The sequence below is a fragment of the Bos mutus genome, chromosome 3, assembly GCF_027580195.1.
Source record: "Bos mutus isolate GX-2022 chromosome 3, NWIPB_WYAK_1.1, whole genome shotgun sequence".
Lineage (NCBI taxonomy): Eukaryota > Metazoa > Chordata > Mammalia > Artiodactyla > Bovidae > Bos > Bos mutus.
This window is the reverse complement of record NC_091619.1, coordinates 93,669,962-93,696,665: the sequence shown is the minus strand read 5'-3', so window position 1 is coordinate 93,696,665 and position 26,704 is coordinate 93,669,962. Positions and strand designations below refer to the sequence as shown.

At 40.7% G+C, this 26,704-nt stretch overlaps 1 protein-coding gene across 1 annotated transcript in view; it reads right to left on the bottom strand.

Annotated features, from left to right (window-relative positions):
* The window catches only part of FAF1 (Fas associated factor 1), a 498,603-nt gene that overhangs the window by 22,299 nt on the left and 449,600 nt on the right, over positions 1–26,704 (bottom strand). Inside the window, exon 18 of the mRNA XM_070368090.1 lies at positions 23,228–23,443. Within this exon, the coding sequence (XP_070224191.1) occupies positions 23,228–23,443 (216 nt within the window). The remainder of the gene's footprint in view (positions 1–23,227; positions 23,444–26,704) is intronic.

The window sequence follows — 26,704 nt, the reverse complement described above, 5'->3', positions numbered from 1 at the left end:
ATGACTACATCCTGAGTTATGAGTTTTGCTATGGAACCATGAAACTCTGGAGTGGTCCTGAGACCTCTTCCCCAGAAGCCCAACCAGGCTCATCAAAATATGGTGGAAACACTACTTTGGGGAAAAAAAGGATGAAGAAGCAGGGAATGATGAACATTTGGTGCCTGAGTGGATACAGAGTCATTTATCCATGGTATGAAACAGAAGCTGAGCTGATGGTCTGTTGTGAGGTAAAAGCTACCTTATGGAATTTTAAAATAACAGACTCAACCTAGGAGAGTTGGCTTACTGCCTCCCTTGACTGCTTTTGGCTGTACTGGCTAAAGTGAGGGGAAAAAGGTGAGCCTTATAATGCCTTCAGCTTTTGTTCTCGCTCTCAGGTGGCAAGAGATTGGATGGGCCAAAAATGTTAAAAGTTTGTGCTGTTCTCTTCTTTGAGTGTGAGGGAAATGAAAGTTACATGAATTCCTGGAACTGGAGCACAATTTTAGATAAATTAGCAAGAAAACTAAGGGAGAAAAATATTTCAGAAATTTCTTCTGTTTGGCTGCTGTTACCCTTGCTGGGCTTCCCTGGTGGCTCAGATGGTAAAGAATCTGCCTGCAATGTAGGAGACCTGGGTTCAATCCCTGGCTTGGGAAGATCCCCTGAAGAAGGGAATGGCTACTTATTCTAGTACCCTTGAATGGAGAATTCCCTGGCGGGCTACAGTCCATGGGTCACAAAGAGTCAGACACGACTGCATGACTAACACAACACACCCTTGCTGCAGCAGCCTAGTATGGTTCCCTCCCTGACTTCCTTCGTATTCTAGGAGAGGTCTTCCCCCAGCAACTTTAACATTCGAATTTTTGTGGTACTGGAGAAGACTCTTGAGAGTCCCTTAGACAGCAAGGAGATTAAGTCAATCAATCCTAAAGGAAATCAACACTGAATATTTATAGGCAGGACTGATACTGAAGCTGTACTACTTTGACCACCTGATGCGAAGAACCGACTCATTGGAAAAGACCCTGATGCTGGGAAAGATTTAGGGCAGGAGGAGAGGGGCTGACAGAGGATGAGATGGCTGGATAGCATCTATGGACACAACTCAATGGACATGAGTTTGAGCAAACTCCGGGAGAGAGTGAAGGACAGGGAAGCCTGTCATGCTGCAGTCCATGGGGTCACAAAAAATCGGACACTACCGAGTGACTGAACAAAATGCTAAATTTACTGCTGGAGGGTTAAGTAAATTTGCAATGAGAAAAAAAGGAGAGACTAAAACATAATGGTTTTGGGCCTACTATATTTGGGTATATAGTAAAAATTGATATAAAACATGATACACTTCTAATTTAATAAATGCTAGCAGAGTCAGCTTAACTGGGGAAAACTGCAAGCAAAAAGTGTTAGCAGAAAACAGCTGCCTTGCTCTTTGCTGTTGGTGAGTGGGTTAGAATTTAAACTCTTTGAATAACAGAACAAGTCTCCAGAATGATTTTTCCTTATTAGAGCATCTGGAGAAAGAGAGACAACATAGAAAAGAGAAGCAACCTCCAGAGAGAGATACACATTGGGAGTTTTTAAAAAGTAGTTTTTAGTTTACTTATCAGCACTTATAAAATCAGATGTCTAGTCTTTAGAGACTTATGATTTTCCAAGTAAACTGTGCATATTTTTGAGTAGGTAAATTTGGACAAGGCCAAAACAGCGTAGAGAAGTCTTGCTTGCCATTTGAACTTGGAAAACAGCTGTCCATCCCTATAGCATCTTGGCTTTGTGGCTGCAGAAGAAAAGTTGCTGGCTTCTGTTGTTCAGTTGCTAAGTTGTGTCCAACTCATTGTGACCCCATGGATTGCAGCACGACAGACTTCCCCGTCCCTCATTATCTCCCGGACTTTGCTCAACCTCATGTCCATTAAGTTGATGATGCTATCTAATGATCTCATCCTCTACCATCCCCTTCTCCTTGTGCCTTCAATCTTTCCCAGCATCAGGGTCTTTTACAATGAGTCGGTTCTTTGCATCGGGTGGCCAAAGTATTGGAGTTTCAGCCTCAACATCAGTCCTTTCAATGAACACCCAGGACTGATCTCCTTTAGGATGGACTGGTTGGATCTCCTTGCAGTCCAAGGGACTCAAGAGTCTTCTCCAACGCCACAATTGGAAAGCACTCAGCCTTCTTTACAGTCCAACTCTCACATGCATACATAACTACTGGATACCATAGCTTTGACTATACGGACCTTTGTCGGCCAAGTGATATCTTTGTTTTGTCTAGGTTTGTCATTGCTTTCCTTCCAAGGAGCAGTTCAGTTCAGTTCCGTCGCTCAGTCATGTCCAACTCTTTGCAACCCCATGGACTGCAGCACGCCAGCCTTCCCTGTCCATCAACAGCTCCTGGAGCTTAACCAAACTCATGTCCATCAAGTCAGTGATGGCATTCAACTATCTCTTCCTCTGTTGTCCCCTTCTCCTCCTGCCTTCAATCTTTCCCAGCATCAAGGTCTTTTCCTATGAGTCAGTTCTTTGTATCAGGTGGCCAAAGTACTGGAGTTTCAGCTTCAGCATCAGTCCTTCCAAAGAATATTCAGGGTTGATTTCCTTTAGGATGGACTGGCTGGATCTCCTTGCAGTCCAAGGGACTCTCAAGTCTTCTCCAACACCACAATTTGAAAGCATCAATTCTTTGGTGCCCAGCTTTCTTTATAGTTCAACTCACATCCATACACCACTACTGGAAAAACCACAGCCTTGACTACACGGATCTTTATTGGCAAAGTAATGTCTCTGCTTTTTAATATGCTGTCTAGGTTGGTCATAACTTTTCTTCCAGGGAGCAAGCATGTTTTAATTTCATGGCTGCAGTCACCATCAGCAGTGATTTTGGAACCCAAAAACATAATTTTTCTCTCTGTTTCCATTGTTTCCCCATCTATTTCCCATGAAATAATGGAACCGCATGCCATGATCTTAGTTTTCTGAATGTTGAGCTTTAAGCCAACTTTTTCACTCTCCTCTTTCCCTTTCATCAAGAGGCTCTTTAGTTCTTCTTCACTTTCTGCCATAAGGGTGGTATCATCTGCATATCTGAGGTTATTGATATTTCTTCTGGCCATCTTGATTCCAGCTTGTGCTTCATCTAGCCCAGCACTTCTCATGATGTACTCTGCATATAAGTTAAATAAGCAGGATGACAATATACAGCCTTGATGGACTCCTTTCCCTATTTGGAACCAGTCTGTTGTTCTATGTCCAGTTCTAACTGTTGCTTCCTGATCTGCATACAGATTTCTCAAGAGGCAGGTCAGGGGGTCAGGTATTCCCATCTCTTTCAGAATTTTCCACAGTTTATTGTGATCCACACAGTCAAAGGCTTTGGCATAGTCAATAAAGCAGAAATAGATGTTTTTTTTGGAACTCTCTTACTTTTTCGATGATCCAACAGATGTTGGCAATTTGATCTCTAGTTCCTCTGCCTTTTCAAAACCAGCTTGAACATCTGGGAGTTCATGGTTCATGTACTGTTGAAGCCTGGCTTGGAGAATTTTGAGCATTACTTTGCTAGCATGTGAGATGAGTGCAATTCTGCAGTAGTTTGAGCATTCTTTGGCATTGCCTTTCTTTGGGGTTGGAGTGAAAACTGACCTTTTCCAGTCCTGTGGCCACTGCTGAGTTTTCCCAATTTGCTGGCATATTGAGTGCAGCACTTTCACAACATCATCCTTTAAGATTTGAAACAGCTCAACTGGAATTCCATCACCTCCACTAACTGTTCGTAGTGATGATTCCTAAGGCCCACTTGACTTCACATTCCAGGATGTCTGGCTCTTGACACACCATGGTGATCACACCATGGTGATCACACCATCGTGGTTATCTGGGTCATGAAGATCTTTTTTGTACAGTTCTTCTGTGTATTCTTGCCACCTCTTCTTAGTATCTTTTGCTTCTGTTAGGTCCATACCGTTTCTGTCCTTTATCGAGCCCATCTTTGCATGAAATGTTCCCTTGGTATCTCTAATTTTCTTGAAGAGATCTCTAGTCTTTACCATTCTATTGTTTTCCTCTATTTCTTTGCACTGATCACTGAGGAAGGCTTTGTTATCTCTCCTTGCTATTCTTTGGAACTCTGCATTCAAATGGATGTACCTTTCCTTTACTCCTTTGCTTTTTGCATCTTTTCTTTTCTCAGCTATTTATAAAGCCTCCTCAGACAACCATTTTACCTTTTTGCATTCCCTTTTCTTGGGGATGGTCTTGATCACTGCCTCCTGTTTAATATCATGAACCTCCGTCCATAGTTCTTCAGGCACTCTGTCTATCAGATATAGTCCCTTGAATCTATTTGTCATTTCCACTGTATAATCATAAGGATTTGATTTAGGTCATACCTGAATGGTCTAGTAGTTTTCCCTACTTTCTTCAATTTAAGTCTGAATTTGGCAATAAGGAACTCATGATCTGAGCTACAGTCAGCTCCTGGTCTTGTTTTTGCTGCCCATATAGAGCTTCTCCATCTTTGGCTGCAAAGAATATAATCAGTCTGATTTTGGTACTGACCATCTGGTGATGTCCATGTGATGTCCATGTCCTCTTGTATTGTTGGAAAAGGGTGTTTGCTATGACCAGTGCATTCTCTTGGTCAAACTCTGTTAGCCTTTGCCCTGCTTCATTTTGTACTCTAAGACCAAATTTGCCTGTTACTCCAGGTATCTCTTGACTTCCTACTTTTGTGTTCCAGTCCCTTATAATGAAAAGAACATCTTTTTGAGTATTAGTTCTAGAAGGCCTTGTAGGTCTTCATCGAACCGTTCAACTTCAGCTTCTTCAGCATTACTGGTCTGGGCATAGACTTGGATTACTGTGATACTGAGTGGAATGCCTTGGAAATGAACAGAGATCATTCTGTCATTTTTGAGATTGCACCCAAAAACTGCATTTTGGATTCTTTTGTTGACTATTAGGGCTACTCTATTTCTTCTAAGGCTATTCTATTTCTTCCTGCCCACAGTAGTAGATATAATGGTCATCTGAGTTAAATTCACCCATTCCAGTCCATTTTCATTTGCTGATTCCTAAAATGCCGATGTTCACTCTTGCCATCTCCTGTTTGACCACTTCCAATTTGCCTTGATTCATGGACCTAACATTCCAGGTTCCTATGCAATATTGCTCTTGCAGCATTGGATTTTACTTCCATCACCAGTCACATCCACAACTGGGTGTTGTTTTTGCTTTGGCTCCATCTCTTCATTCTTTCTGGAGTTATTTCTCCACTGATCTCTAGTAGCATACTGAGCACCTATCGACTTGGGGAGTTCATCTTTCAGTGTCCTATGCTTTTGCCTTTTCATACTGTTCATGGGATTCCAAGGCAAGAACACTGAAGTGGTTTGCCATTCCCTTTTCTAGTGGACCAAATTTTGTCAGAACTCTCCACCATGACCTGTCTGTCTTGGGTGACCCTGGCATGGCTCATAGTTTCATTGAGTTAGACAAGGCTGTGGTCCATGTGGTCAGATTGGTTAGTTTTCTGTGATTGTGATTTGAAAAGAATGAAAATCCAAGGAGCAAACATCTTTTAATTACATGGCTGTAGTCACTATCCACAGTGATTTTGGCAAAAAATTCAAAACAAAAATCACTAATGCCTTGTATTAGAATCCTAAATCCACAAATTCTAATGGCCCAGACCTGACTTTAACCTAAAGTCAAAAACCTGACTGTCTGCTGTGAGCAGTTTCAACATCAGAATGTACTGCAAGTGCTGAACTGCAATTAAGCATAGGTTCAATGAACAGGACTCTGACTCTGGGACCACTGGAGATTTACGATACCTCTGGGTAGGGCCTCAAGTTGTGAAACATATGAATGTTGTCTATACCATCTGGGTCACATACAAATGCCAACATTAAAGGGTTTGTTTTTTGATCGGACCATCCAAAATCAAGCTGCTGATGGGCTTATATCTGATACGGAGACGGAACTATCACAAACAGTGTGACCTCCTTGCCCACTCCTGACAGAATGGACTCCTGACTACCTCGGGGGACATCTCATTGCTGTTGACTTGTGTTCAACTTCCCAGAAGAGTTGTAGTGTGCAACAATGGACTAATAAATAGCCTGACTCTGCTTCTCTCACTTTCTCTAGGAGCACACAACTTTGAAAGACAATTTGATTATTAAATGCTACTGTTTTCAGAAAGGGATTGATCTTTTCCAGGCTGCTCATGGGATAAATGAACAGGACAAAAGAGTGGGAGGTTACATAAAGTCATCTTGAAAATTTTTCATAATTCAGGATTTTGTACTAACCAAACCCTAAACATGACATGCCTTTCTGGTTTAGTTGTATAAAAATGATATTCTGTAAAAATCTTTTTTCCCTGTTGCATATACAGTCCTTCCTAAGGAAGGGTCTGGTGAGACCAGGGGATAGTTTTTAAAAAAGTAAAATTATGACTGCTGAGACACAACAATTTTACAAAGGAGGGAGAAAGCATTAAAGGTCTTTGCTTTTAAAAACTGTTCCTGGATGTTTCCCCTTCTTCCTAAAGGAAAACTCTCCATGCTGCCTTTCCAAGCTGCTGCAAGTGCTTTGAATTCAAACTGACTGCTGAGTCTACAATCACACATGACAGTGGTGACTATGAGACAGTAGGGGGTGGTCTCAGCTCCATACATTCCAAACAGAATGTCTCCAGATGCCATCTACACTCAGGAGGTGAATGAACCGGTGTCACGGATAAGCAAAACTGTTTGAGACTGCCTTAGGCAGTCCCTCTGAAACCAAGGGCTGAACTAAATCACTGAGAACCCAGCAGTGGGAGGTATCACAGTGGGCCCAACTAACGCCATGTCCTGCTTGGGGTGCTCTAACACTTGTAAGCTTTGTTTCCCATGACCGTCCTCTGTGATTGCACTTCTGGTGTGTACCTGGATATTGTGACACTGCCTCGTCCCTGGAAGGAGCTTCATGTCAGCTTCAACTAGCTAGTTGTGCTGTACCTGAACTGATGCCTTGGGCCAGGTGAGAGAAAGGGTTAACACATAAACTTAAGGAGGAATCCATCTGGCTTTCTTAGACAGACTATAATGGTTAATGGGATTTGTTTTAAGTGGCTAAGTCCAGGATCCCTAAAAAGCATAAATAATTGAGATCAACAACTATTGGTTTTTCTCAGCCTGTGTGTAGGTTCCTACTGATCATAATTTTTCTGTAAAGATGCTTCGGACAGGAGCAAAGGGTGATCTGTGCAGAGTTAACAGAGCAGGCCCAACTGCTATTCTTTGAAAGGTTTGCTTACAAGGTCGGCCTTTGGCTGGTGTCTGGGAACTTGGCTTTTAGGGGCGTTCCCATTATTCCCAGAACTGGTAAGAGTAGCTCACTAATGTTACTTAAATGGTTTGTACAAACAATATAGCTATGCTAAACACCTGCTTTCCTTATCAGATTCTGGAATTTTTGTATGTACCAGGCAGAGGGTCCTTATGTAATCAGGCCCCTATTAAGCCCCTAAAAAGCTTCAGATTGGTGACATTTCACATGTGCTGTCCCGAATCACTGCTGAGGCAATGAAGCTCATCCTATGTGACTCCAGTGACAGAGGACCCTTGGAAGAAGCTTTGCCCGATTTTCTCCGGACTTGGCCCCATGTGCTCTTTCTCTTTGCTGATTTTGCTTTATATTCTTTTGCTATAATAAATCACAGCTGTGACTATGAGTATGCTCAATTCTGTGAGTCCTCCTGGAATATCACTGAACCTGGAGGTAGACCCTGGGGACCCTCCTGACACATTATATGAAAAAGTTTTCCATTTAGGATAAAAAGCATAGGTTTTGGATGTTCAAGTCCCAATTATGTCAGTTACCACATATATGACCCTGGAAATAATACTAAATGTCCTGTAGCCTCAGTTATCTTATTTGGAAAACAGAGCCACTATCTATGCTTTAGGGTTTGTATAAAGATTGAGAGAATACTTTCTAAAGTATCTAGCACAGCATAGCACATTAATAATTATTATTATCCTTGACTGAGTGAAAACTGGAAAAGGCTGTAAGAACTGAAGAGATCACCAAATCAGGCATAAACATTTCAAAGAAAACTTTCACATTAGCATCCACTCACTTTCAGAAGGCTCAGACCCAGCTCATCTGAAACTAAAGTAAAAAACTGTACCAATACTTTTTACTAAAAACCTCTCTGGTGTTTAGTCACATTTCCATGCAGTTCTAACTAAGAGGATTCTGCTTTATGAAAACGGTGGTGTGGAAGGAGGAGAAGAGAATATACTTCCTTAAAGGAAAGTCTAACTAAAAGTGACATGGTGTGGTTTCATCCGACACACGGTGCCTTGCCCAGGAGGCACGCCCATGGTGAGCTATGTCACTTCTTTCCAGCGTAAGCTCTACATATCTTAAAGCCTCACATATCCTGAGTACCTATTACGTGCCATGTCCGTGCTCTCAAATCACCTCATTTAATTTTTAAAACTGCTCTATAGGTGGCTATTATTATCTACCTTCTTACATGTGAAGGAACCAGTTTATAGAGGTTATGTGATGCATCCAAGGTGCACCTGATAATTCACTCCTTATACTACAGAATGATGCCATCTCCCGCATTGTGACTGCCAATGCTCAGAAAACATTTTTCCTACACCAGGGGAACTACAATAAACAGTGGACTTTCTTCCAAGGAAGGGTCTGTTATAACCCAAGTGACAAAGTGCAGGTCACCCTCATATTAAGGATGAGAAATGTGTCTAAAAAATTTATCTTTTAAAAGTTAGAGACAGGTCAAAGGCAATGACTTGCTGGAGATGGATCAAAGAAACTCAGCATTACCAAATCAAATGGCATGGCCCTCTGAGGTCTACCAAGTGTTCTCATTATCACTTTTGATCTTATCATCACAGTGTATCTGTGAAGATGCACATTATCCTCTCTTGAAAGATGAAGTAACTGAAATATAGAAAACAAATGACTTACTCAGTGTAACTCAGCAAATGGACAGAAGTGCCAACATGAGAACGAAGATCTGTCTGACTCCAAGTACAGAAAAGGGAGGAAGAGCTGTGGAACCATTTATCACAATACTTACAGTCTAAGCATTAGACTTTACATACCTACAACCGTCTCTCTAATTTCCCCCTGTTTAGTTGCATTTTTATCAATCTTATTTTAAGTATTGTGACATCCCCTGACTATTCTTCTGGCTTCAGTCTTTCTCCATGTCAATTCATCTCTCCAAAGTGCCAGTGAGATATGTAAGAAAAAGAATAAGGACCCTCATATTTAATTTCCAGCTCTGCCACTCTCTGGCTATGTAATCTTGGTCAAAACACTTAAAGAATTTCAGTTTCTGTATCTGTAAAATAGAGATAATATTTGCCTGCTTGATATAACATATTCTGGACCTGGGTTTTTAACTTGGTTCTTTATGCCTTTAATTTTTTTCAATTATAAAGTAATGATAATAGCAGTCTCATAGGGTTGTTGTAAGGATTCAATTAAATGATACCTGTCCAGTGCAGAACATAGCTGCCCAACACGCAGTGGGAACTCACACAGTGGTAGACAGCATTATTATTACTTCACAGGTTGTTTGTCTGCTTTATTCAATAGAAAGTTATTTACTGAGTATCAATTAACTTCCAGGTACTGTTCTAGGTGCCAGGTATACAACAGTGAACAAGTAAAGTTCCTGCCTTCAAAAAGCTTTCATTCTGGTAGGGTGTAGACAATAAACAAGTAAATGTCTATTATTATCTATATAAGATAGTGATCAGTTCAGTGTAGGAGGAAAAAAAGCAGGCTAAGAGGCATAGGGATTGCCATTCTGGCAGCTTAGGGAAGGTGGGGACAGAGAAGAGGGAAGGAGAACTGTTTTTTTTTTACGTAAGTTGGTGAGAAAAGGCCTCAATGGAAAGGCAGTATTTGAGCAGAGATCTAAAGGAAGTAACAGCATGGGTACTATGGATATCTAGAGGAAGAAAATACAAGTGCAAACACCCAAAGTGGGAAAATGTTTCATGGTTTAAACAAACAACAAGGATGCCAGGGTGACTGCAAAAGATTGAGTGGGGTCAGAGGAATGCCAAGGAGTCGCATCAGAGAGGGCCTTTCAAAAACTCATAACTAGATGGGATGCCATTATAGGGTTTTGAAAAGAGAAATGACATGATCTGCCTTATATTAAAAAAAAACAAAAAACAAAAAACAGTCTCTTTTTCAGAAAAAGAGACTGAAAAGGGGAAGGTGCACGGGTGGAGGCAGAATGGCCAGTTAGGACACCATTACAGTAAACTAGACAAGAGGTGACAGTGACTTGGACTAACATTTATTTGTAGAAGCAGTGAGAAGTAGATTCTGAATGTATTTTGAAGGTAAAATCAACGAAATTTGCTCATGAGATGGACAGCAAAATGAGAGAAAGAGAAATCAAGGATGAATCCGAGGTTTTGGGACTAAACAAGAAGAGTGAAGTTTCATGAGATAATGTCATTTAATGAGATAAGGATGACTATGAGAGAAGCAGTTTGGGGGAGGAGGAAATCAGGAGTTTAGTTTTGATTTAATTTGAGATGCCAGTCAGACATAAAGTGGAGATGTTGAGCAGGTAGTTGTACGTATAAACATCTGGAGTTTAGGAGAAAGCCTGGGCTGGAATATGCAGCTGTACCTGTATACAAAGCATTTGAAACTACAAGATGAATGAGATCACTTAGATATTGAGCACAGACAGACAGAGATCAGAGATTTGACACTTACTGAGCACCTACTATGTGCCAGGGAATGTGAATTTATACATTATGGAGTAATGTAGGGGTAATCTTACATTGAAGATAACCGTGACTACCAAGTCTTTCCTTTGTTCAACAATCTACTCATGGAATAAGCTCCCTTTCCTGATATTTGAGGTTTTATATAACCCCCCATCAGTCTTTTCTCAGAACTTTATAATACAAACTCCATATTTCAATCAATCTGTTCTTTGTCCGATGCCTAGCCATGCCTTGAACTTTCCAACATTAGCTTCTTTCCTCAAGCTGGCTCATGGCATGCAGAATGTTCTCCCTCTATCAACCTACCAAAAATCCTATCATCTTAAAATTTTGTTTATCTGCTTCCTCCTTTACAAAACTTTTCTTGGTCATCCAGGCCAGCTCTGACTTCTTTTGCCCTTTTAGTCTGAAATACTCTTAGGACTTACTATGTAAATCGCACTGTGAGGATTATATTTATAGGAGAGGTGAGAATATTCCCAAAGGAAGGACTGTGCTCCATTCCTTAGCACTTAGCACAGTGCCTGGATAAACAGAGTAAGAAACATAACTAAGTGTATATTTTAGCTACATCTGGCTGTGACTCAGGAATAAAAATTACAAGGATAATATAAAGAAATCAGAGATAATGAAACTTACCCAAATGTATAAAACTGGGCTTCATTTACACATCAGAAGCATTTTTTTGACCATAAACTATCTCACTAATTCATTCCTTACTTGGCTCAAGAGGCAGGAGAACAGTCTCTAGAATCATACACACTTAGGTTTATATTCAGTTTGGATATTTACTATGACATTGGGCAAGGTGCATAACGTATTTTGTGTCTGAGGACTATATGAATACTGACCTTTAGATCAGTATTAAATGATAATGGATTAAATGGATTAAATGATAATGCACACAAAATTGGGAAAGGAGTACATCAAGGTTGTATATTGTAAGCCTGCTTATTTAACTTATATGCAGAGTACATCATATGAAAATGCTGGGCTGGATGATTCACAGGCTGGAGTCAAGATTGCCAGGAGAAGTATGAACAACCTCAGATATGCGGATGATACCACTTTCATAGCAGAAAGTAAAGAGGAACTAAAGAGCCTCTTGATGAAGGTGAAAGAGGAGAGTGAAAAAGCTGGTTTAAAACTCAACATTCAAAAAACTAAGATCATGGCATCCAGTCCCATCACTTCATGGCAAATAGATGGGGAAGCAGTGGAAACAGTGGCTGAGTTTATTTTTCTGGGCTCCAAAATCATTGTGGATAGTGATTGCAGCCATGAAATTAAAAGACGTTTGCTACTTGGAAGGAAAGTTATGACCAACCCAGACAGCATATTAAAAAGCAGAGACATTACTTTGTCAACAAAGGTCCGTCTAGTCAAGGCTATGGTTTTTCCAGTAGTCATGTATGCATGTGAGAGTTGGACTATAAAGAAAGCTGAGCACTGAAGAATTGATGCTTTTGAACTGTGGTGTTGGAGAAGACTCTTGAGAGTCCCTTGGACTGCAAGAAGATCCCAACAGTCCATCCTAAAGGAGATTAGTCCTGGGTGTAAATTGGAGGGACTGATATTGAAGCTGAAACTCCAATACTTTGGCCACCTCATGCGAAGAGCTGACTCATTTGAAAAGACCCTGATGTTGGGAAAGATTGAGGGCAGGAGAAGGGGACGACAGAGGATGAGATGGTTGGATGACATCACTGACACAATGGACAGGGGTTGGGGTGGACTCCAGGAGTTGGTAATGGACAGGGAGGCCTGGCGTGCTGTGGTTCATGGGGGTAGCAAAGAGTCGGACACAACTGAGCGACTGAACTGAACTGAAACTTACCTAAGGAGACAAAAAAACTGTACACAGAAAATTATAAGACACTGATGAAAGAAAGCACAGATGACATAAACAGACGGAGAGATGTTCCATGTTCCTGGGTAGGAAGAATCAATATTGTGAAAATGACTATACTACCAAACGCAATCTACAGATTCAACGTGATCCCTATCAAATTACCAAGGGCATTTTTTACAGAACAAGAACAAAAATTTCACAATTCATTCAGTTCAGTTTAGTTCAGTCAGTCATGTCTGACTCTTTGTGACCCCATGGATTGCAGCATGCCAGGCCTCCCTGTCTATCAGCAACTCCCAGAGTCTACTCAAACTCATGTCCATTGAGTCAGTGATGCCATCCAACCACCTCATCCTCTGTCGTCCCCTCCTGCTCCTGCCTTCAATCTTTCCCAATATCAGGGTCTTTTCCAATGAGTCAGTTCTTCGAATCAGGTGTCAAAAGTATTGGAGTTTCAGCTTCAGCATTAGTCCTTCCAATGAATATTCAGGATTGATTTCCTTCAGGATGGACTGGTTGAATCTCCTTGCTGTCCAAGGGACTCTCAAGAGTCTTCTCCAATACTACAGTTCAAAAGCATCAATTCTTCAGCGCTCAGCTTTCTTTATAGTCCAGCTCTCACATCTATACATGACTAATGGAAAAACCATAGCCTTGACTAGACGGACCTTTGTTGACAAAGTAATGTCTCTGCTTTTTAATATGCTGCCTAGGTTGGTCATAACTTTTCTTCCAAGGAGTAAGTATATTTTAATTTCATGGCTACAGTCACCATCAGCAGTGATTTTGGAGCTCCAAAAAACAAAGTCTGTCACTGTTGCCACTGTTTCCCCATCTATTTGCCATGAAGTGATGGGACAAGATGCCATGATCTTAGTTTTCTGAATGTTGAGCTTTAAGCCAACTTTTTCACTCTCCTCTTTCCCTTTCACCAAGAGTCTCTTTTAGTTCTTCCTCACTTTCTGCCATAAGGGTGGTGTCATCTGCATATCTGAGGTTATTGATATTTCTCCTGGCAATCTTGATTCCAACTTGTGCTTCATCCAGTCCAGCATTTCTCATGATGTACACTGCATATAAGTTAAATAAGCAGGGTGACAATATACAGCCTTGATGGACTCCTTTTCCTATTTGGAACCAGTCTGTTGTTCCATGTGCAGTTCTAAGTGTTGCTTCTTGACCTGAATACAGATTTCCCAGGAGGTAGGTCAGGTGGTCAGGTATTCCCATCTCTTGAAGAATTTTCCACACTTTGTATGGAAACATCAAAGATGTTGACTAGCCAAAGCAGTCTTGAGAAAGAAGAATGGAGCTGGAGGAATCAACTTTCCTGACCTCAGATTATATATACTACCAAGCTACCGTCATCAAGACAGTATGGTACTGGCACAAAAACAGAAATATATACAAATGGAACAAGATAGAAAGCCCAGATATAAACCTACGCACCTATGGGTACCTTATTCTTAACAAAGGAGGCAAGAATATACATTGACAAAGCCAGCCTCTTCAATAAATGGTTCTAGGAAAACTGGACAGCTACATGTAAAAGTATGAGATTAGAACACTTCCTAACACCATACACAAAGATAAACTTAAACTGGATTAAGGACCTAAACGTAAGACCAGAAACTATAAAACTCTTAGAGGAAAACATACATAGAACACTCGATGACATAAATCAAAGCAAGATCCTCTATGACCCACCTCCTAGAGTAATAGAAATAAAAACAAAAGTAAACAAGTGGGACCTGATTAAACTTAAAAGCTTTTGCACAGGTGAAAGCAAGGTGAAAATACAACTGTCAATGGGAGAAAATCATAGCAAATGAAACAACTGACAAAGGGTTAATTTCCAAAATATACAAGCTGCTCATACAACTCAATGCTACAAAAACAAACAACCCAATCAAAAAATGGGAAAAAGACCTAAACACACATTTCTCCAAAGACATACAGATGGCTAACAAAAACATGAAAAGATGCTCAACATTGCTCATTATTAGAAAAATGCAAGTCAAAACTATAATAAGGTATCACCTCACACTGGTCAGAATGGCCATCATCAAAAAGTCTGTAAACAATAAATGCTGGAGAGAGTGTGGAGAAAAGAGAACACTCTTGCACTGTTGGTGGGAATGTAAATTGATACAACCCTACGGAAGACAGTATGGAGATTCCTTAAAAAACTAGGAATAAAACCACCATATGACCCAGCAATCCCACTCCTAGGCATATACCCTGAAGAAACCAGGGTTGAAAAAGACATATGTATTCTACGTTCATTGCAGCACTATTTACAATAGCTAGAACATGGAAGCAACCTAGGATGTCCACTGACAGATAAATGGATAAAGAAATTGTGGTACATATACACAATGGAATATTACTCGGCCATAAAAAGGAACACATCTGAGTCAGTTCTGATGAGGTGGATGAACCTAGAACCTATTATACAAAGTGAAGTGAGTCAGAAAGAGAAAGATAAATATCGTATTCTAATGCACATATATAGAATCTAGAAAAATGGTACTGAAGAATTTATTTTCAGGGCAGCAATGGAGAAACAGACATAGAGAATAGACTTATAGACATGGGGAGAGGGGAAGAGAGAGTGAGATGTATGGAAAAAGTAACATGGAAACTGACATTACCCTATGTAAAATAGATAGCCAATGGGAATTTGCTGTATGGCTCAGGACACTCAAATAGGGGCTCTGTATCAACCTAGAGGGGTGGGATGCGGAGGGAGATGGGAGGGAGGTTCACAAGGGAGGGACTATATGTATACCTATGGTTGATTCATGGTGCAGTTTGACAGAAAACAACAAAATTCTGTAAAGCAATTATCCTTCAATTAAAAAAAAAAAAAGAGACATTACTCTGCCAACAAAGGTCTGTCTAGTCAAAGCTATGGTTTTTCGGTAGTCATGGATGGATGTGAGAGTTGGACCATAAAGAAAGCTGAGTGCCCAAGAATTGATGCTTTTGAAGTGGTGTTGGAGAAGACTCTTGAGAGTCCCTTGGACTGCAAGGAGATCCAACCAGTCAGTCCTAAAGGAAATCAGTCCTGAATATTTATTGGAAGAACTGATGGTGAAGCTGAAACTCCAATACTTTGGTCACCTGTTGTGAAGAGCTGACTCATTGGAAAGGACCCTAATGCTGGGAAAGACTGATGGCAGGAGGAGAAGGGGATGACAGAGGATGAGATGGTTGGATGGCATCACCAACTCAAAGGACACGAGTTTGAGTAAGCTCTGGGAGTTGGTGATGGACAGGGAGGCCTGGTGTGCTGCAGTCCATGGGGTCACAAAGAATTGGACATGACTGAGTGAGTGAACTGAACTGAACTAGATGCAGAAATAATATTATAACCTACTAGATACTAGTTGCATTCCATTCCACAGTCATAGTTCTTATTCTCTGAGTCTTGATTACTTAGAGATACTAGAAAATCTCAAATTAGATACGGTGATGTAAAGTGTCTGGAGGGAATGGAACAAGCTCAGCACTGCAACTTTCCTGCATTTCACTGATTCGATGCTTCATCTTACTTTACCATGAAATCAATGCTTTTAAGATATAGGTAGTTAAATGGCATTAAGGTTTTTCTTCTGGTTCTCTTTTTTGGTTTATTTGTTTGTTTTTAATCAAACTCAGTCTAACTCAGGGTCTTTTCCAAGGAGTCAACTCTTCACATGAGGTGGCCAAAGTATTGGAGTTTCAGCTTTAGCATCAGTCCTTCCAAAGAACACCCAGGACTGATCTCCTTTAGGATGGACTGGTTGGATCTCCTTGCAGTCCATGAGACTCTCAAGAGTCTTCTCCAACACTACAGTTCAAAAGCCATCAATTCTTCAGCACTCAGCTTTCTTCACAGTCCAACTTTCACATCCATACATGACCACTGGAAAAACCATAGCCTTGACTAGATGGACCTTTATTGGCAAAGTAATGTCTCTGCTGTTTAATATGCTATCTAGGTTGGTCATAACTTTCCTTCCAAGGAGCAAGCATCTTTTAATTTCATGGCTGCAATCACCATCTGCAGTGATTTTGGAGCCCCCCAAAATAAAGTCTGACACTGTTTCCACTGTTTCCCCATCTATTTCCCATGAAGTGATGGGACCAGATGCCATGATCTTTGTTTTCTGAATGTTGAGCTTTAAGCCAACTTTTTCACTCTCCTCTTTCACTTTCATCAAGAGGCTTTTTAGTTCCTCTTCACTTTCTGCCACAATTCTCTGAGCCAGGTATTATTATTCTCTTTTAAAAGTGAAAAAATAAAAGTTCAGCAGGGCTAAGTAAGTTGCTCAATGTCATAAAACAAGTATGTGATGAGGTGGGATTCAGATACAGGTCTAACTACCACTAAAATTTTTATTAAAAGCATGACTTTTAACTAATCTATTTCATTTTCATTCACCCAACTCTCTGTGAAAGGCTCAGGTCAAATTCATTTCCTTTATGAAGTCTTATCATTGCAGGCTGAAATTACCTATCCTTCCAACTGTTTGTATGATTCGTAATGCAGTTTGCTTTACATATGTGTTTTTACTAGAATGTGAACTCTTTAAAAGAAAGTGAAGTCACTCAGTTGTGTCCGACTCTTTGTGACCCCGTGGACTGTAGCCTACCAAGCTCCTCTGTCCATGGGATTTTCCAGGCAATAGTCCTGGAGTGGATCGCCATTCCCTTCTCCAGGGCATCTTCCCAACCCAGGGATCAAACCCAGTCTCCCACATTGTAGACAGACGCTTTTACCATCTGAGCCACCAGGGAAGTCTGAACTCTTTAAGGTCAGTAACAATTCCTTTATTTCTGTGTCATTATGTCTGGTATGGAGGCTGGCCGAATGGTTGCTCAGCAAATGTTTTACTCTATGAAAGAATGAATAGAAGAATGAAATGCCAGTAACCTATTTTTATTTCCATATGGTGGTAAATAGGACATCCTTTTTTAATTTAAATTTATTTATTTTAATTAGAGGCTAATTATTTTATAATATTGTATTGGTTTTGCCATACATCAACATGAATCTACCACGGGTGTACACGTGTTCCCAATCCTGAACCCCCCTCCCACAACCCTCCCCATACCATCCCTCTGGGTCATCCCAGTGCAAGTCTAAAGTCATCCAGCAGTAGCTTGTGGATACAGACTGTTAAGTTTGACAAGGGTAAGAACTATGCCATTGTTTTTTAATACTGTGTTCTCAGTACTGAGCTTAGTGCTTGGTGCTTAGTGTAGTAAAGGGAGATGGGGGACAGAGGAAGGAATCTGTTTACCCTAAATTTGTAAGGCTTTCCTCCCAGCTCATTTAAACAAATCTTCACTGTTTGGGGGACTCATAGCTACAGATCTAGAGGAAGAGATGTTCTTGGGGCAAGAATGGGGGCTATGTGATTATGCAAGTGGCAAGGCACACAGGTCACCAGTCCTGAAGCTCACCTGTCATCCCCATCTTCATTTAGCAGTAGTCTGCACTCATCTGATAAATAGTAAGACCTCACATTCCAGTTGCAGGTGGATACGAATAGGGTAAAGAAGCAAAGGACAGGAGGCAGGAAGGAGAAGAGCTGTGGGATTAAGAAAACAAAAAATGGAGGGAAGAGTGAAAACAAGGAGGAGAGGGTAATAAGGGTAAAATGGGATTGGAAAGAAGATGGAGGGGTGGGAAAGAAAGGAGGCGAGAAAAAGGAAGAGGAAGGCTGGGGGATGCTGACAACTTTACACTGAGTGGCGCCAGACAACTGCAGAGGGCAACGGGGAGCCGGCAGGGATCCCTTACTCCAATTCCAAGGCAGGGTGAGGAACAGTGGGGGGCAGTGTCATTCTTCAGTATTTAGACTCAATTACCTCACTGCCTGGGTATGCCTGAGTAAGGCAAATGGGCCAATGATGTTCATATGGCTCTAACATACTGATGAGGTAGGGCCTAATGATGGCAGCTCTGAAATGAATATTACTTCTTCTCTTAGTAAGTGTCATTAGCAAAATGGAAGACAACACAACTAAACAAACAACTCAGTGTTCTCAGCATCTTGACAATCAGCTTCTCCCAGGAAGGCCTGTGTCTGCTGCTATTTTTGGTTGTCCCACAGCACTCAGTTCAGTGGTATACCCAGCAGACATTTAGTAAATAGCTGGGACAGCTGGGAAATCTTAACATGAAGTATTGTTTTGATTGGGGGGATAGGGGGAGGGGCGCAGAAAAATGTTTAACAGGTCCTCTGGTGAGAAACCCGTCTCTGCTTTGTGGAGAAAAGGCTGAAGACACAATAAGACTTCTAGAGTTAAGCCATGTTATTTGTTATTAAAAAGCCAAGGTCTTAAGATGTGCTTTTTAACAGTCTTTAGTTTGGCTGTAATTTAAGATGACTTTTACAAATTAGATCCTAATCCTTGCAGACACAGATGGCTGTTACAGAATAGCCTTGCAAAAACACTAGTCATTTGACTTGAAAGAACATTCAGAGAAGGATGAAGGGCCATTAACTCTCATCCCACCCCTAGCTCTAGGAGGTCTAATGAGTCCTGGGTGGGCTTTTTGGGTTTAGGTGTGGGTCTGGAATCTGGGTGGGCCTATGGCATCTATTCTCATTTGGAACAGTCTCTCTAGTTCACTCTGGAATCAGGGATTTAGGATCAATCAGACTTGAGGTCATTAACACTTGACAACATTAACTTGAATGCTTATGTGTGAGTCATTATGCTGGTAACTTCATGGGAGATAGATACGAACATGATATGAACAGTCTCTGTAAATAATTACAGAACAATAGGACAAATTCTCTGAGAGAGGAATGTATAGTCTAAACTGCACTGGATACATAGGTGAGGAGCTTAAGAGAAGGGGAAGGCTTCCCAGAGGAGGTGACATTTGAACTAGGCATTAAAAGACAAGTTCAAATGGGTCAGGAAAAGTGGGAAGGGTAGATATTCAAGGAAAAGAGAACAAAGTATATACAAAAGCACAAAGGCATGACAGTCTCTTGTGTCTTTAGTGAAAAGTGAGCAATATCTATCTCCTGGTGACAGAATTAAGTAAGGGGAGGCAGGATTTAAGGTGGGAGAGAGAGGATTGTGGGCCAGATTGTGATGAGTTTTTAAAAAGCATTCTAATGGGTCTGTACTTATCCTAAGGGAGTAGTAAGCTACCAAAGATTTTTTAAATAAGAAAAAGAACACATGTATACCTGTGTGGATTCATTTTGATATTTGGCAAAACTAATACAATTATGTAAAGTTTAAAAATAAAATAAAATTTAAAAAAAAAAAAAAGAAAAAGAATGATCAGAGTAGGGTTTTAGAATAATCATTCTGTGGCAGATAATTTCAAGTTGACCAAGGACCATAAAATGGACTTGTGATGGATACTGGGAAGCTCTTGTTACAATAGGAACAAGCCTTTTTGGCTAGACATTTTCTCTGAGCAACTGGGCCAAATTTAGTCTAAACTAGCCTTCGGATGAGATGGAAGTAGAAAGGGATCAGGGAGAAGAGATCGTTAACCAGATTGAATAGTGTTCTTGAGCAGAGTAAAACAAATGCGATCTAAGAGTAAATTTTTTCTAAGACCAAATGACTGACCCTCCATTTAGGGCAAATATATAGTGACACTTAACATGGTCTACACTGAAAAGGTTGAATGCATGGTGACTAAGAGCTCAAGGCAGGCAGGGCGCAGGCCTAAGAACCCTCTACATTTCACGTCTCAGTTGCCCTGATTCTTTTTAACAGAAACTTTTCACAGTCCACATTTTTATCTTATGGGAAGAAGTTATTAGTGTTGATCATAAGACCCAGCTCCTTTTAAGAGACTCTTCCTCTCACCCCACTCCCAGTTCAGTTCAGTCGCTCAGTCATGTCTGACTTTCTGCGACCCCAGGAACTGCAGCACGCCAGGCCTCCCTGTCCATCACCAACTCCCGGAGTCTACCCAAACCCATGTCCATTGAGTCGGTGATGCCATCCAACCATCTCATCCTCTGTCATCCCCTTCTCCTCCTGCCCTCAATCTCTCTCAGCATCAGGGTCTTTTCCAATGAGTCAGCTCTTCACATCAGGTGGCCAAAGTACTGGAGTTTCAGCTTCAACATCAGTCCTTCCAATGAACACCCAGGACTGATCTCCTTTAGGATGGACTGGTTGGATCTCCTTGCAGTCCAAGGGATTCTCAAGGGTCTTCTCCAACACTACAGTTCAAAAGCATCAATTCTTTTGCACTCAGCTTTCTTTATGGTCCAACTCTCACATCCATACATGACCACTGGAAAAACCACAGCCTTGACTAGATGGACCTTTGTTGGTAAAGTAATATCTCTGCTTTTTGATATACTCCCAGGAACCAGGTTCAAAAATTAATCTAAAAGAAAGGTTACTTTTAAAAGCCAGGAAAGTCCATAGATTCCATTTCTTTCAGTACTTTCATTTTATAGATGAAGCTCAGAAGGGTGACTTAAAACCAAGTGTTGGAAGGGGTTAATTTGGCTCCTAAGTTATACAAGTTCTCCAAGGTAAGATGTTCATGGTCCAGCATAGCCTGAAAGAAGCATGAGAGCCAGGCTGATCTTGAACACTTTGACAGTACCTCTTTTCTAAGTGTTCACCCATTTAAAGTTCAACTTCAGCCCTAGAACTTAAGGTAGTTTCTTACTTGGCCATGTGGTCCATAGAGCATATGCATGCATGTGTTCCACTATGCATATTTTGCATCTTATATAAGAAAAAAGAAGAAGAGGTTGGAGTAGTAGGTGGGGGCAGTGAGAGAAGGGACAATGTCCAACACCTGAGGTCCACTTTAGTCTCCTTGGGTTAGAGATAGTTGTTGGATCTTCATCCTACTTAAGAGATTTGTGGCTGAGTGGCAGAGCTAAACATATACTACTAGCTTCTGTTTCTATCCTGCAAATCCAATAGCTAATGTGAGGGACTAAGTAGGTGAAGGACAGGGAAGCCAGGTGTGTTGCAGTCCATGGCGTTGTGAAGAGTCAGGCACGACTGAGTGACTGAATGATGATGATGAAAATGAACCTTGACCAAATTCTTGGTTTTGGTGTTGAAGTCTATGCTATTAAACCTTACATTAGCAGATCATACTGTAGTCACAGAATATCAAGATTTAAAATGTATCTTAGAGATAAGCTAGTCTCAGCCTCTTTTCATATAAAGGAGGAACACCAGGAATGACTCCATATATATCCATTACTGGCAAAAAGGGATAATTCAGTAGTGCTTTGTTAACTTCAAAAATAGAAAAATTACTACCTCACAACACAAAATATTCCTTTCTTAGAAAGACCAAATTTGCTTCCCAATAACTTTCAACTTACTGGTCTAGTTTATTGTTGGAGTCACACAAAATCAGATTCCAGTTTTTATTGGTATGCTTTCAAATAGCTGAAGACAACAATCACATCTCCCATGGCCATTCCTTCTCTAGAGAAAAATACTTCCCCAAATGATATGATTTCCTGTTTCCTTCTCTTCCTAACTGCCTTGCTCTACATAAGCTCCTATTTCTTCAAGTGACAACAAGGAGTTTCAGCATGGAGTCTAAGGACTATTCAAAGGTAGTTTATTTTTGTACAGAGTTGACTAGGACTTAAGTTATTCTCTTGATGGGATTATACCTCTAAAAATGCAAAATGGCTTTTTGATGGCGTCATAACACATTATTAATATATTCACCTTAATTTAACCATAATAACCTGTATTCAAGCATGATTTTTCCATCTCAAACTTCAGCAATTTGTTTTCTAAGTCTATGCAGGCATCTCTTTCCATATGTATATATTTCTGTAAAATTTTTCTAGGTTTTACTATTTGAAGGGTTTCCTGAATCTTGTTTTTCATAATCCATAAATATGATAATGTCTTCGTTTAAGTTGCCAATAAGTACGGTGAATAATTAGATTAAATATAGAGCCTTTTGTTTCCTTCCAGGGAGAGGACAGTCTCTTAGCCAGCAGTTTCTGGACACATCTATTTAATCAGTAAAGAATCTACTTAACTGTCAATTTATATCTACTTTTCTCCTGAATATTGTGAGAGACTATCAAAAGCCTTACTGAAATACAGATACACAGTGAATTCAAGTCACCCTCTCTGACTTCCCAGGCTAATAAGAACTATATTATAGTTCTTATTATAAAGTTCTTATTATATAGTTCAAATTATAAAATATTCTTGGTTTAGCATGACTTTTCATGGTGAACCTATAATCATTGACCCTGATCTGAGTGTTAAGTTGTTCAGCACATAATTCTCAGAAGTCCTATGGGATACAGAGTTGAGATCTTGGGAAAGCCTGTATGAGTGCTGGAATAGGGGGAAATCATTAGGAAGGAAGAAAGACCTCATACTTAATTCCTTACCTAGGCTATTAGGCACACGTCTGCTGGCCCGGTAAGCCATACCTTCTCCAAAGGCTGAGGAGAGAATGGTGTGCAGAACAAAGAAGGACTCACGAGTGCCTGGTTTTGTGGTAAAGTGTGCCATGGCACTTTGCTTGGACTACTTTGTCTAGACTTAATGATGCGTTATCTCCCATCAGGACGTACTTCCCGAGACAGCTGTGGGAACTTACATCTCTCCTAGGAAAGGTACTCAGTAACTTGAATTCATCCCATGGAAATCCTTTGGAAGCTACAAAATCAAAGACGATCTGGAGCTTATTGCTGGCTAGGAAACGCCGCTCGAGGAACTCGCCGCTTGGGGTCCGGATCCGCAGTTTGCTCACAGGCTCAGCAATTTCTTCCTTTGGCTCAGGAGGCAAGGCCTGCTCTAAGGAGAGCCTGATGGCCTGAAGAGGGCAAAAACAACGTGTTAAACTGCTGATAGATGGAACTGTGGGGGGTGGGGGAAGGAGACACTAGAAAAACCTGCTGGCTTCTAGAACCCATCAAAAAGTCATTGCCCATTTATTAACTAAGCCTAATACTTGAACAACAGAATCACGTGTTTTTCACCTTTTTAAATATCAGCACAATATGCAAGTAATTAAAATAAATCCCATCATGATGACACATTAAACTGATAGGTAACAACATAGAAAAGAAATTAATTTTTTACTGAAAGGCTCAGTATTTGTGATTGATGAAATAGGTATCGAACACCCAATTGCTTCCTTTCTGTGGTATGAATTAAGGCTATTAGAAGCATTTGCAAAAGCACGTGTGTGTGCAAACACACACACACACACACACACACACACACAGATGGGGAGGTGGAGGGAAAGACAGAATGAAAGAGACAGAAAACATACATTTCCCAAGTAGAAATGGCTGAAGACTTTGTAGAATTCTGGATAAGATATTAAAAATGAAATGGAGGAATGATTCTGCTTGGGGTGATGAAAATTTTTGGAAATAGTGGTAGTGGTTGCAAAATTGTGAATGTAATTCATGCCATTTAATTGTACTTAAAAATGGTTACAAAGGCAGATTTCTGTTATATATATTTTGTTTCAATACAAGAAAATGGAATGGAAAGAAAAGAAATTAAAATACCAGGTTTACTAGAGCAGACTATGGTCCCAGTTCCAGCCTTGCCACTACACTACTGCTGTCACAGTTGGCCAAGTCCAGATCTCTGGATCTAGAGATGGCAGATTCAAACACCTTAGGGTAAACTGTTGGGAGATCTCATGGCTAGGGTTGGGCTCTAGTTCTTAACCTAGTGTTACGTTGTTTCACATTCAAGATAACGCAGCAGAAGGACGTTAAAGGTCTCTGATGTCCCTGCCTATGGCAGAAACTCACTAAAACCATTTTGTTCCTAGCACTGGGGGAGGTTGCTTAGACAAATAAGCCTGGAATTGGCATGCTTAGCTTCACAGAAAGTAACCAGTTGTGTTTCTGGTTACTCTCGCTCTTTCATGTTCCCAGTTTTCATCAACAGGAAAAATAAAAATTTCTCCCAGTTAATTTACAACTATTAAAATCAAGTAATATGAGTAACATGAGAGAGTTCCAAAGAATAGCAAGGAGAGATAAGAAAGCCTTCCTCAGCGATCAATGCAAATAGAGGAAAACAACAGAAGGGGAAGGACTAGAGATCTCTTCAAGAAAATTAGAGATACCAAGGGAACATTTCACGCAAAGATGGGCTTGATAAAGGACAGAAATGGTATGGACCTAACAGAAGCAGAAGATATTAAGAAGAGGTGGCAAGAATACACAGAAGAACTGTACAAAAAAGATCTTCACAACCCAGATAATCACGATGGTGTCATCATTCACCTAAAGCCAGACATCCTGGAATGTGAAGTCAAGTGGGCCTTAGGAAGCATCACTATGAACAAAGCTACTGGAGGTGATGGGATTCCAGTTGAGCTCTTTCAAATCCTAAAAGATGATGCTGTGAAAGTGCTGCACTCATTATGCCAGCAAATTTGGAAAACTCAGCAGTGGCCACAGGACTGGAAAAGGTCAGTTTTCATTCCAATCCCAAAGAAAGGCAATGCCAAAGAATGCTCAAACTACCGCACAATTGCACTCATCTCACACGTTAGTAAAGTAATGCTCAAAATTCTCCAAAGCAGGCTTCAGCAATACGTGAACCGTGAACTTCCAGAAGCTCAAGCTGGTTTTAGAAAAGGCAGAGGAACCAGAGATCAAATTGCCAACATCCACTGGATCATGGAAAAAGCAAGAGAGTTCCAGAAAAACATCTATTTCTGCTTTATTGACTATGCCAAAGCCTTTGACTGTGTGGATCACAATCAACTGTGGAAAATTCTTTAAGAGATGGGAATATCAGACCACCTGACCTGCCTCTTGAGAAACCTATATGCAGGTCAGGAAGCAACAGTTAGAACTGGACATGGAACAACAGACTGGTTCCAAATAGGAAAAGGAGTACGTCAAGGCTGTATATTGTCACCCTGCTTATTTAACTTCTATGCAGAGTATATCATGAGAAACGCTGGGCTGGAAGAAGCACAAGCTGGAATCAAGATTGCTGGGAGAAATATCGATAACCTCAGATATGCAGATGACACTACCCTTATGGCAGAAAGTGAAGAGGAACTAAAAAGCCTCTTGATGAAAGTGAAAGTGGAGAGTGAAAAAGTTGGCTTAAAGCTCAACATTCAGAAAACTAAGATCATGGCATCTGGTCCCATCACTTCATGGGAAATAGATGGGGAAACAGTGGAAACAGTGTCAGACTTTATTTTTTGGGGCTCTAAAATCACTGCAGATGGTGACTGCAGCCATGAAATTAAAAGACGCTTACTCCTTGGAAGAAAAGTTATGAATATTGAAAAGCAGAGACATTACTTTGCCAACAAAGGTCCGTCTAGTCAAGGCTATGGTTTTTCCAGTGGTCATGTATGGATGCGAGAGTTGGACTGTGAAGAAAGCTGAAGGCTGAAGAATTGATGCTTTTGAACTGTGGTGTTGGAGAAGACTCTTGAGAGTCCCTTGGACTGCAAGGAGATCCATCCAGTCCATTCTGAAGGAGATCAGCCCTGGGATTTCTTTGGAAGGAATGATGCTAAAGCTGAAACTCCAGTACTTTGGTCACCTCATTCGAAGAGCTGACTCATCGGAAAAGACTCTGATGCTGGGAGGGATTGGGGACAGGAGGAAAAGGGGACGACAGAGGACGAGATGGCTGGATGGCATCACTGACTCGATGGATGTGAGTCTGAGTGAACTCCGGGAGTTGGTGATGGACAGGGAAGCCTGGTGTGCTGTGATTCATGGGGTCGCAAAGAGTTGGACATGACTGAGCAACTGAACTGAAGTGAACTGAACTGAATATGAGAGAAATTGGGATATACATTTTCTGAAAGCTCAACACAGTTTTCCAAGTTGGTGTCACTCTTCCCTTTGGAGAAAGAACAATCACAAAAAACCACTCTATTAAACAACTCTCAGGTAAAAGGGGAAATATAAATGAAAACTACAGAGTATCTAGAAAACAATGACTATTGAAATTTCATATTCATATTAGAATGTAAGGGATTCAGTTAAAGCCGTACTCAGAGGAAATTTGTAACTCTAAAATTCTTATATAATTCAAAAAGAAAGAATAAAAATAATTAAGAATGAGGCTT